This window comes from Myotis brandtii, unplaced genomic scaffold, assembly GCF_000412655.1.
Source record: "Myotis brandtii unplaced genomic scaffold, ASM41265v1 scaffold247, whole genome shotgun sequence".
In the NCBI taxonomy this organism is placed as follows: domain Eukaryota; kingdom Metazoa; phylum Chordata; class Mammalia; order Chiroptera; family Vespertilionidae; genus Myotis; species Myotis brandtii.
In genome coordinates, this window is record NW_005359352.1 from 558,211 (window position 1) to 571,279 (window position 13,069).

The window sequence follows — 13,069 nt, forward strand, 5'->3', positions numbered from 1 at the left end:
CTCCCTTCCTCCCTCCCTTCCTCTCTGAAATCAATAAAAGATCTGTATCGGCCCAGCTGGGTGTGGCTCAGCGGTTGAGCATCGACCCAGGAACCAAGAGGTTACCAGTTCGATTCCCGGTCAGGGCACATGCCCGGTTGCGGGCTTGATCCCCAGTGTGGGGTGTGCAGGAGGCAGCCGATTAATGATTCTCTCTCATCATTGATGTTTCTATCTCTCTCTCTCCCTCTCCCTTCCTCTCTGAAATCAATAAAAATATATAAAAAAAAATCTGTATCGGCGGTCGCCAGCCGGGGAACCGAGGGTCGGAAAGGTTGGGGACCGCTGCTCCGTATAACACGCTGCTTGCTGCTGGCCTGGTCCCGCCCTGGGAAAGCTGTCAGTGTAGCTCTCCCTCCGTGTGTCCACCCCTGAAAGACCTGGAGCCAGCGGTTAGGTTCTCCCTTCCCTCTCAGAATCCAGGTTCCCGGCCTCCTGGTCTTCCGGCTGCTCTCCACACGTGACCGTCCTCATCTTGTTCACCCACACGCGTGCCGAGATGTGACTGCCACAGGCAGCCCGTTCGAGTGCGGGGAGGCGCGGTGCCCCTGCTGCTGCGGTTCTGCTGGGGAAGGTGACTGAGCAGCACACCAGGAGAAGCTTCCATGCGGCCGGTGCTGGAGACGGGAGGAGGGCTGTGGGGCCAGGTGATGGGGATACAGCCTTCAGGGGGGTCTCTCTCCAAGAGGGACATCTGAGCAGAAGCGTGGATGATAAAACGAGGAAAAAAATGCCCCACAGGGGGATACGCTTGGCACGTTGGAGGCACAGAAGAGGCCCAGGTGTGACGGTGACGTGCTCAAGGGGAGAGAATGGGGCAGATGACGGTGGAGAGGTTGGCTCCTCGGCCAAGGGAAGGTGAGGGTTTCTTAGTGCTGTTGGACGTCGTTGTTGGGTTTCAAACGGGGCTGCTGTGTGGCAGTTACCATGGCTGGGGAGGGCACGCGTGGGGATGGGTCAGGTCAGGGGTAGACGAGAGGTGTGCCTGCTGGGCCCCGGGGTTGTCACGTGTGGATGTCCAGCTGGGAGATCTGGGTGGCGTGGGCTAGAACGGTCGCAGAGGAGAGGCTAAAAAAAAAACAGTGGTTCTCAACCTCCTGGCCCTTTAAATACAGTTCCTCATATTGTGACCCAAACATAAAATTATTTTCGTTGCTACTTCATAACTGTAATGTTGCTACTGTTATGAATCGTAATGTAAATATCTGATATGCAGGATGGTCTTAGGCGACCCCTGTGAAAGGGTCGTTCGACCGCCAAAGGGGTCGCGACCCACAGGTTGAGAACCGCTGCGCTAAGCCGCGGTGGGACTCGGGAGGTATGGGCTGATGGGACTTGCTGATGGATTGGGTGGTGGCGAGGAGGCGTCAGGTGAAGGGGAGGAAGGAATCCGGAGAGAACTCCTGGGTTTTGGATCTGAACACCCGGCTACATGATGGGGACGGGGAGCTAATGAGCAGAAGGTATCAGAGTTTTATTTCTGCTACTTAAGGTTTGAAGCCCTAGTAACATCAAGTGGAAATGTTGAGTAAACAGCTGTGTGTATGTTAGTATGACGATCTCTCTTGTCTTCGTTTAAGGTAATTCTGACTTAAACTGCTCCTTTTTCTTTACCTGCTTCAAAGGTGAGGTAAAGGGTCTTTTCCCTTCTCAGCAGCAGCGAGGCCTGGTGAGTGGGAGAATGTTAGAGCACCCGCATTTCCAGAGCCCGTCCTGGGTGTCTATGAGATTGCTTGGCAGCGGTCACGTGCCGGTCTCTATAGAGGGGACGGCTGGCATTAGTGACAATTTTCAGTTCTTTGGCGAACTTTTTTTTTTTTAACTGTAGACTTACTGTTCATGCCACATGTGGGGTCTTAGTCTCGTTTGCTCTGCTCAGTGCTGTCTGTCTGTACAGAAACTCCTGAAGGGAACTTCCCATCATCACTGTGTTAGAGGCTCTGGCCCTCTAGGGTCCCAGGCTCTGATGGAAGGACATCTCCGTCTCCTTTCCTTTGCTTCGAGCATTTCGCTCAGGCTGTGTGAGACCAGTTATTGTATCAACTGCCTCCCTGTTGAGCATGACTGCCTGTGAGGAGGAAACGGATCCCCTAGAGGGGGAAGCCTGGTCGTGTGCCTTTGTTCTGCTTGCGTTAGGTTGATAGGAAAGCATATATCGAGTGCCCAGAAATATACTGTGACATCACCATTAATTGAAACATTGCTGCCTAAAATAAAATCAGAGACCAGCATAACCCTATAAATTAGTGCACTAAGTACAGAGGAAAGCCTGACTCAAACTCAGGCCCTTCAAAGTATTATATGTTTTCTTTTTAAAATATATTTTTATTGATTTCAGAGAGGAAGGGAGAGTGAAAGAGAGATAGAAACATCAGTGACGAGAGAATAATTGATTGGCTGCCTCCTGCACGCCCCCCACTGGGGATCGAGCCCACAACCTGGGCATGTGCCCTTGACTAGAATTGAACAACCCTTCAGTGTGCAGGCCGACGCTCTATCCACTGAGCCAAACCAGCCAGGGCAGTATGATATGTTTTCAAATGTAGTCACCGCGTCAGGTGTTATACTAGGTACTTAGGGTTTTGAGTGGTGAGTCTGCCATATCAGAGAGTCCTAAAGATGACATATCATGTGTCTAACATGGGCTGTACATTGGGCTGTGCTTTTAGAAATGACATCGTTACTTTTCTTTCATCCTCTAGGGCAGGGTTTATCATTATTGACATTTTGGGCTGAACAGTTCTTTGCTGTGGGGCTGTCCTGGGCATTGTCGGGTATTTGGCAGCAACTCTGACCTCTCCTCACCGGATGCCAAGAGTACACCCCCAGTTGTGACAACCAGATGTGTCTTAGGAATTGCCAAATGCCCTTTGGGGGCAAGTTGCCCTTGGTTGAGAGCCGCTGCTTTAGGGTAATCGTGATTGATTAATGCTGCATCATAATCAGGCATGTCGTTATGCTGCTGCTAGGCCGGGGGACGTTAATTACCGGGCAGAATGTGGTAACCCAGTAAATATGACTTTCAAAAGTATCATTGCCTTCTTACCAAGCATCAGCTATTTAGTCAGTTATTTATCTAGTTTTGTTCTTTGTAAACATACTTTTAAGAAATGTTCTCCTTTTAATGGCTTGCTTTTTATTTTTATTTATTTTTAATGATTATTATTTTATTGATTTTAGAGAGGAAGGGAGAAGGAGAGAGAGATAGAAACATCAATGATGAGAGAGAATCATTGATCGGCTGCCTCCTGCACACACCCCCGCGCCCCCCCCTGCCCCCCCTACACATACACACTGGGGATTGAGCCCACAACCTGGGCATGTGCCCTTGACTGGAATCGAACCTGGGACCTTTTAGTCCCCAGGCCAACACTCTATCCACTGAGCCAAACTGGCTAGGGCTTAATGGCTTGCTTTTTAAAATTTCACTTAAATAGACTGAGTTCCATATATTAGTTATAACCCATAATATTTGAAGCTTACTGCTTTCTCTTAGATTGATTAGATGAATTAATTTTCCCTTGTTTAAAATATGGTACAGTTCTAAAAATGTATTGTCTAATATATGTAAATATGTACAAGAAAAATATCCAGAGGGTATGTTAACAGTAGGGTTAGGATTACAGAATATTTTTCCTTTCTCTGTTATGTATTTGTTGTGTAAGGTTTAACATTTTTTTAATGTGAGCATGTGTTATTTTTGCCAGCAGAAAAACAATTCAAGTAAACATGTTTTAAAATAAAGTCTCTTCGTTTTCTCTAGTGGCTTTCTGACAGGAAGAAGAGAGCACTACAGAAGAAAGATGTGGGTGAGTATTGTTTGTCCCACTGCAGCCAGAGACTTCTGGCCCTTTAGGGTCCCAGGCTCTGTTGTCGAAGGAAATCTCAGTCCCTCGCCTTTGCCGCAAGCTTGTTCGCTCAGGCTGTGTGAGACCAGTTATTCTATCAGCTGCCTCCTTCTTGAGCATGACTTCCCGTGAGGAGGAAGCGAATCCCGGCGTCCATGTTAGAAACCTTGCGCTCATTTATGGCTACCGTACTTAAGTGAAGGTGTACAACTACGCAGGAAAGCAAACTGCTTTCTTCTTAAGAAATCTCTTGTTGTGGTTGATGTGTTCCTGGTGAGTGTGGGATTTGACTTTACCTAATTAAAAGCTAATATGTTAGCCTTTTATAACAGATCAGCTGCTCATTTTCTCTCTTTGTAGATGTCCGGAGGAGAATTGAACTTATTCAGGATTTTGAAATGCCTACTGTTTGTACCACTATTAAGGTTTCAAAAGATGGACAATATATTTTAGCAACTGGTAAGCATCTTTTTGGTTATGATTTATGTACATTTTATATCAGGAAATATGATGGCATAGGTCACTTTTTAAATTTCCCTATCACTTCATTATAAAAAAATTTAAAACTGTAGAAACATTGAAAAAGTTGTGCAGTGACCATCCATTACCCATCCCCTTGATTCTTCAGCAGTTTGCTGTACTTGCTTCATTACATGTCTATCTGTCCACCCATCACCCATCTTGGCTTTTAATGCATTTCAGGGCAAATTGCAGATATCAGTATACTCCACCCCTACAGACCTCAGCGTGTATATCATTAACTCCAGTTCAATATTTATTTATGGCTTTTTTAAAAAAAAATATTTTATTGATTTTAGACAGGAAGGGAGAGGGAGATAGAAACATCAATGATGAGAGAGAATCATTGACCGGCTGCCTCCTGCACGCCCCCCACTGGGAACTGAGCCCGCAACCCAGGCATGTGCCCTTGGCTGGAATCGAACCTAGGACCCTTCAGTCCTCAGGCTGACGCTCTATCCACTGAGCCAAACCAACTAGGGCTATTTATGGCTTTTTAACGTAAATTTACATACATTGAGATGCACAGATCTTAACTGTGATGAGTTTTGACAAATGCAATACCTATGTAGCCAAAACCGCTCTCGAGGTGTAGAACATTCCGTTCACCCAGATGCTTCCGTGATGTACCTCACAGCCGGCCCTGCTCCCACCCATGCGCAGGCGCCCACTGCTCTGCTTTTTCTTTTTTACTGCAGACAAGTTTAGTCTGTCTTAGAACTTTATATAAATGCGGTCATATACCTAGGGCTTCATATTTGAGATTTATGTGTTGTTATATGTGTCAATATGTTGTCCTTTTTAAATTACCAAATGGTATTTCCTTGCAGGAATAGACCACATTTTATTTATCCTTCTCCATCAGATGGACGCCTGCCCTCGCCTGTTTTTGGCTGTTGTTCATAAAGCGCCGTGTACTAGTATGTTTGGAGGACATTGCTAGGCCCCAGGGTCGGTGTATGCTTAGTTTGAGAGAAAGCTGCCAGGCTTTTTCCCACAGTGGTCAGATCATGTTACACTCCCACCAGCAATAAAGGAGAGTTCCTAGAAAGGTCTTTTAACATAATTTTCTGTGTCATATACTTAATATTTTTACGTCACTAAGGTTTGTATTAGCAGTGTTCATCGGTATCAAAGAGCCACGACTGTGGGGACATTTAATGTATTATCACTTAACACATTAACACCCAGCCATTTTTGGCTGTGATTTTGGTACATACATCCTGTGTGTTGTCCACATACATTTTTTTTTTGCTGGCTTAACATTATCCACCTTTGTCCCTTTTTCAACCACTTTCTTATTTGACAGAACTTCTGTGCATCTACATGCCAGTCTCTTTTGTTCTTTGTGAATGGTTGTCTCAGTAGTAACACTGTTTATGTTTCTAGCCTCCAGCTTTATATTTAGAATAGATATAGTTTTATATCCTATATAATAAAGAGCTAATATGCTTATTAGACTGGACAGCACGACCTTCAGGAACAACCAGTGGGCGGGGCTGCAAGGCAGCCGGGGCTGTGATGGGCTGAGCCCTTTGCACAAATTTCATGCATCGGGCTTCTAGTATGTAAATAATTACACATAATATACACACTATGCATATTATATGTGTAATCTATATTCTGTATATAGTCCTATTCTGCATAATGACATTTTGGTCAATGATGGCTATGTATACAAAAATGGTCTCATTAGCTAACAAATTCCTATCACCTTGTGATGTCCGAGCCATGTAATGTCAGAGCACAATACATTGCTCACGGGTTAGTGGTGATGTTGGTGTAAACAAACCCACGGCGCTGTCAGTCGTGTAAAACTACAGCACATACAATTATAGTCGTGGACTGTACCACCTAGGTCTGTGTGAGTGCACCCAATACAATTAGCGCAATGATGACATCGCCTAATGATGCCTAATTTTTCAGAATGTGTCCCCATCGGCACTTGACTGTATAGCATGTGTTTTGTTTTTAAATCCTCACCTGAGGTCATGTTTCCATTGATTTTAGAGAGCGAGGAAGGGAGTGAGAGAAACATCAATCAGTTGCCTCCCTCATGGGGATTGAACCCGCAACCTGGACATGTGCCCTGACTGGGATAGAAGCTGCCACATTTTGGTGTATAGGACGACGCTCCAACCAACTGAGCCACACCGGCCAGGGCTATACACTGTACTGCTTTAAAAAGAGACCTTGGGCTTTGATACTTGCCAGTGAACTTAGGACTACCGCATTCCTTTCTTTTAAAAGTATCTTAATTTGTTTTAAAAAATCAGTCTTTTTCTTATTGCAAACATGATAAACTTATATAAAATGCAAACTTTACAGAAGTGTAAAGATAGAATGTGAAAGGCCCTAAAATTTCACTGCTTATTCCTCTAAATTTTTCTGTACAAAGCGCTAACATCATCATTGTTGAGTTTTACAAAAATGGGATCATATTGCAGACACCAGTCTCAGCGCTCACTCGTGCTCTCTGTTCTCTCTCTCTCACTTTGTACTACATTTTGGCAGCTTTCCATGTCTGTGTCCTCTTTATGATCTGTATGAAGACTTACCCTCGTCTATGTAACCATTTCCTGTCAGCGGACATTTTATTGCTTTCCATTCTTGGCCATTTGTAAACAGTGCTGCAGTGAACATTCTTCATGTCTTTGGTACACTTGTGGGTGTGTTTCTATAGGACGAATTTGTATGTGTTGCAGTACATGTTCAAGATGTATAAACATCACATAGTTTACAGATATTGCCAGGTTGGCCTCCAGAGAAGTTGTCACAATTTATAGTAATCACCAATAGTGTATGAGAGAACTTTTCTTAACACCCTCACCTTAGCACCATAGTAGCCATTCTGATGGACAAAAAACGATTTTACTGTTGTAATCAGCCTTGTTAGATTATTTGTGAGGTGCGTTAATTATTTGTATTTCATTTCCTGTAAGTTGCTTGCTTATATCCTTGCTCCTTTCCCCTGGGGATGTTGGGGAGGATTGCTTCTACATTCTTCTCCTTTGCTATGGTTACAGTGAATCCTACTTACCTCTGAACAGAGAGTATACTCAGCATATCTGCAGGGTACTGACAACGGGGAGTGTGTCCTTTAGGTTTTACATCTCATTAATTTCTTTATAGGAACATATAAACCTCGGGTTCGATGCTATGACACCTATCAATTATCCTTGAAGTTTGAAAGGTGTTTAGATTCAGAAGGTAAGTAAAAGGTTAAATTTGAATTCATGAAACCAGCTTTTTATGTTTGGCATCTTTTCTGCCTGTTAAAACGGGAATGGGTTGTGTATTAGTTTTCTTTGCTGTGTAACAAATGACCGTAAACACCCACGATGAGCTCACAGGTCTGTAGGCGAAGTCCATCCAGGCTCTGCCGCGTCCTGTGCTCAGGCTGCGCTCCAGGGGCCAGCCTGGTGGGGTCCGCCTCCAGGCTTCCAGGTTGGCAGGATGCAGTTGGTTGCAGTTGTAGGACTTGAGTCCTGTTTCCCACTGGCCTTCATCCTCGGGCCATGCTCAGCTTCCAGAGGCCGCCGGCATTCCTCCTCAGCTGGTCCCTCCGCCTTCAGACCACAGCAGCTCATTGGCTCCTTCCCTTCTGCCAGCGGGAGAAAGCTCTGCTTTTAAAGGGCTCCTGTGATTATAAACCTCCCCCTGGCCATATAATGTGACAGTCACGGGAGTGGTGTCTCGTCACATTCACAGGTTCCACTCCAGAAAAGGGGGCTGTGGACGGGAAGGTCAGTGGGTCTTGCTAATTCTGTCTAGCACAGAGGGCAGTGAAACGGGAACATTCAGGTGTTTTTGTCAGGGAAAAGGATGGGCTCTGTCTCCGCCTGACTTGTTTCACCCAATACAGACGCCATGTGCTGCTGATAACACCTGTTTTCCCTCTTTATGTTAGTTTACCAGATACACTATGAATGGGTACGAAGTTACTGTTACCCTTTTTAAAGCAACAGTTTGTGATTGTTCTTAATACCTATTTATTTTGAACATCTCAGAAAAATTGGGGCAACATTTAGAAGTCATTATGTTTTGTGAATTTATATTTAATTGCCTTCAGTTCTGCAGAAAATCTAATTGGCCAGTACTGAGAAATTATAAAGCTTTAAACTTTCCATTTGGTGTTTTGGGAGCAGCATAACATGGCAACTTTGTTCTTGTTTTATGTAGGGGCAAAAACAAGAAAAACCCAGCATTTGTATATAATTTTTGTGTTGAATTAGGATCTTTGCATTAAGTTTACCTTTTTATTAAAAACTTGAGAATTGATTGTTTTTTCCTACTGTTTCTTATCTTCCAGTTGTCACCTTTGAAACATTGTCTGATGACTATTCAAAGGTACGTTTGATTGGTTTGTACTGGCAATCAATACATGAGTGAGTGGAATTTATTTTTATAAGTATCTTTTTGATGTTCCCATTGCTAACTTAAAATGGCTGTGTAGTAAAACCTTTCATTTTTCTATCAATATATTTTAATTTGTCACATGTATAATATGTAGTATCTTTTAAAACTGTGATAGAAAAAAAATAGAAAAATAAATAAAACTGTGATAGAGATAGCTTTTTCTAGTTTAATATCAAAATAAAGTTTCCACGTCACATACGAAACCTTACCTGTATTTTTAAGAATTGGGAGCAGTCATGTTTTTTCAGGCCATCTTAGATTCCAGGTGTGTGATTTTCATTGCATTAAACGTGGGGTTATTTGCCAGGTTGCTTTCATATTCGTAGGTGTAAAGTAAAATAGTATGCTGTATGTTTAATTTTATTAACCCTGCAGATAAAAATCATGGCATATTCTGAAACAGGTCAAAAAACAGCCAATTATATACATTTTTTTTCTTTTCTTTCTTTGCCTTATTCAATTTCAATGGAAAAATTTAAATGTCAGATGTCACCTTGGAGGAAATTGAATTTCCTGAGCTGACATGGCTTTATATATTGTGTTCAGTTCTGGAAACTGTGGAGTATAGTTTATCCTTTTGCCTGTGGTAGCCATTTGTCATGTGTTTGGGACATGTAATTTTATAATGTGTTTGATCTAGATATTGATAAATTTGCTTTTAAATACCACCTGAAGATTTTAAAGATGCCTTTGTAATACATTAAAGTTCAGTTTTTACAAGTTTATCGAACCCTGTGTGATAATTGTGAGATTATCAAAGTGGGAAATTACTCATTTAAGTTACTGAGCAGTGCTCTGTGTTATAAAGTGGTGGTGCCAGATAAGGGAGGGCCATTTGTTTTTTTGTTTTTATTTTTATTTTTATTTTTTTGGGGGGGGGGCATTTGTTTTAAGCCTTTCGTTAGAAAAACTGCCTAAGATGCAGGAAGGCATTGAGTACCCACTGGAGAGGTTTGATTCTTCATCACAATTTTAATCATGATGGAGAGTTGTGCTTATATACTTGTGCGTTTACAAAGAGAAAGGAGGGTGAGGGAGGCCAGAGGTTTTCTAGCTTAGCTAGTTTTAGTGATGATGAAATAAACACTCTACCTGGAAACCTAAGCAAACTAATTTTCCTGTTTCGTTTTCAGATTGTCTTCTTACATAATGATAGATACATTGAATTCCACTCCCAGTCGGGCTTTTACTACAAAACCAGAATACCGAAGTTCGGGAGGGACTTCTCCTACCATTATCCGTCCTGCGACTTGTACTTCGTTGGCGCAAGGTATTGGGCCTGACACCCTTTGTTTTCTCCTTTCCACCTCGTTTCCCCAGACAACTGCTGTTCCCAACGTCGAGGAGAATTAAAAGAAGAATAAGCCATGATGCCTGCCTTTCAGTTGCTCACAGGGTGTAGTTCCAAAGTGACTGGCCCATTTAGGAACTACATCCTTGACTCTCCTTAGCATGGTGCTCTAAAGCTAGAGACACGGGTGACCTAAGAGGGGCATATGAGTGGGGAAGTCCGTTTCTTAGCACCATTGCATGGCATTTAAAAGCTTTTTATTCTTAAATATTACCTCTTTATGATTATAAAAATAATACATATCCACTATAAAAAATTGGAAAATATAAAAAAGCATAAAGAAGAAAAAAAAAATCTCTTATCCAGAGGAAACCCTTATTGATCTTTCATTGTATTTCCTTTAAGTCTTTTCTTATATACACACTAGAGGCCCGGTGCACGAAATTCGTGCAAGAGTAGGTCCTTCTTCCCCTGGCTGCCAGCGCCAGCTTCTCTCTGGCACCCGGGACCCTGTCTTCCCTCCAGCCTCTGGCAGGCACCCGGGATCCAGGCTTCCCTCGCAGCCCCAGCTTCGTTTGGAAGGACTTCCAGTCTAATTAGCATATACGCTTTTATTATTATAGATATAGGTACATTTTGGATCTTGTATTCTCCATCTTATCCTAGCTAGTAAAAGAGTAATATGCAAATTAACCGTCACTCCGTGACAAAGGATGGCAGTGCCCATAGCGGCCGGGGCAGGATGCTGGCAGCGTCACCCCGGCAATGTGAGCCCCCGCGGTGACCCGCAAGCGGAGCCGCAGACAGCACCCAGCAGGGCCTACTTGGCCGTCGCTGTGGTGTGGAGCAGGCAGGCCCCGCAGAGAGCAGAGAACCACAGGGAGTTGGGCCAAGCCGTCAGTAGGACATCCCCTGAGGGCTCCTGGATTGGAGAGGGTGCAGGTCAGGCTGAGGGATTCCCCCCCCGCCCCTCCCCCCTGCACGAATTTTTCATGCACCAGGCCTCTAGTTGTAAATAATAGTCTACCTAATGACTTCATAATATTTCCTTGGCACATGGGTGGTTTAAATCACTTATATGCTTGAACAAACTTACACACAAGCTAATTGTTTTTTAGGTTTAGAGTACACTTTTGTATTTTACAAAAGGAAACGATGCCTTATGAGGGATACACACACACACACACACACACAAGGGTGGACAAAAGCAGGTTTACAGATGTTTGTATGGAAAAGAATACAATAATAAATAATGCAAGAATAAATTTTCATGAACTCATAACTGTAAACCTACTTTTGCCTACCCCTTTATATATATATTTCTAAAAATTATATTTATTTGAAGAAAAGTTTATAGTAGTTTGCCATATTTTTTATTGTTTTTTAGTTTACCATATTTTTAATTTTATATGTTACTTTGCAGCTCTGAAGTTTATAGGTTAAACCTAGAACAAGGACGGTACCTAAATCCTCTACAAACTGATGCTGCGTGAGTATTTTATTTTAAGAAACCTGCAGTATTTATTTGGGCCAGGAGATGGAGCCAGATGCTCACATTGTTATCAAGCAATACTCTGGGCAATTTAATTAAAGAGTAGCATTAAGTTTTTCTTAAACAAAAAATTTGCTAAAAGATCTGGTGATTTCTTGAAATTTTTAATTTTTAAAAAATAGACTTGAAAGTTTTAAAACTCACTAAAAAATTCAGTTTATTATTTTTTTGTGTTCTTTTAATTTCCCTTCATGGTTTTGTTTTGTGATATATTTTCTTGTGGAGAAATTATGAATTAACTTGGAATAACATTTAAAAATTATTATCTTTTATATTGTTGCTAGCAGAAAGTTAAGGTTTTTTTTCATTTTCCTTTTATACATTATTGTCTAAACTTTTGTTTTATTTAAAGAGAAGTCCTTTTAGGAATGAATCTGAATCTGTCATCATAATAATAATAATGTTGAGTAATAACAACAGCAATAATAGTAAAATTATTGTTGTGTGCCAGACATTATTCAGTATTTTATATATATCAATATATATAATAAAATACCACGTTGGGGCGCGCACGTACAGTGCGATTGAAACTTCGTGGCCCATGCGCAGAAGTCGGTATTTTGTGGAAGAGCCACACTCAAGGGGCCAAAGAGCCGCATGTGGCTTGCGAGCCGCAGTTTGCCGACCACTGCCCTGGAGGGACACTAATATGATCTCCCTATTGCTTTACTGTTTTAGGGAGAATAATGTTTGTGACATAAATTCAGTGCACGGCTTGTTTGCCACAGGAACAGTAGAGGTGAGCATAACTGGCTTGATTGTGTAAAAGTATTTGTTTTACGTTTGATAATGAACGAAATTGCGTTTAAAGACAGTTGCTCAGCTCCTAGGAGCCAGGTGCTAAGGAAGCCACAAGCCACTGGCTTGCTCTTCGTATGGAAAGCTGTTACAGCTGCTGCCGACTGCCCCGCTCTGCCGCTGACGAGGCGCCCTCTGACCCTGACCTTCTGGAGCTGGATGGGGGTCACTGCTGTAGCCTAGCTCTGCGGAGCAGTGTGGCCGCCATTCTTGTTCTTAACAGGAGGCACTGAGTCATGGAGCCCCGCTCTCTGCTGCTTGCTAGTTTCATTAGTTACTTTCCCTGGGGCTGTTTCCTCATGGTGAAATGGAGGTAATAATCCTCACCTCGACAGCTTCATAACGCACGGTGCTGGTGAGAACAGGGAAGCATCCTTGATGCAGACATTATCGCCGTAAAGGCAGATGGGATTGTGGTTGGTACGTCCTGGACAGTAGCATCCAATAAATACACAACACGTGCCTTTTCAACCGCAGTGCCTCTGAATCAGTGTCCTCATGCTTGTCAGGAGTTTTTCTAGATTTGCATTTCTAATTACAATGTAAAATTCTCATAGAAAAGTAGAGAGGAAGTATGTCAGACGGATATTACTTAGAAGTGTC

At 42.8% G+C, this 13,069-nt stretch overlaps 1 protein-coding gene across 1 annotated transcript in view; it reads left to right on the forward strand.

Annotated features, from left to right (window-relative positions):
• The first annotated feature begins 3,612 nt into the window (after nucleotides 1–3,612).
• NOL10 (nucleolar protein 10) overlaps nucleotides 3,613–13,069 on the forward strand; it is a 51,450-nt gene continuing 41,993 nt past the window's right edge. The window contains exons 1-8 of the mRNA XM_014540531.1: nucleotides 3,613–3,636; nucleotides 3,803–3,848; nucleotides 4,248–4,346; nucleotides 7,539–7,616; nucleotides 8,719–8,756; nucleotides 9,959–10,095; nucleotides 11,540–11,605; nucleotides 12,347–12,407. Of these exons, the coding sequence (XP_014396017.1) occupies nucleotides 3,613–3,636; nucleotides 3,803–3,848; nucleotides 4,248–4,346; nucleotides 7,539–7,616; nucleotides 8,719–8,756; nucleotides 9,959–10,095; nucleotides 11,540–11,605; nucleotides 12,347–12,407 (549 nt within the window). The remainder of the gene's footprint in view (nucleotides 3,637–3,802; nucleotides 3,849–4,247; nucleotides 4,347–7,538; nucleotides 7,617–8,718; nucleotides 8,757–9,958; nucleotides 10,096–11,539; nucleotides 11,606–12,346; nucleotides 12,408–13,069) is intronic.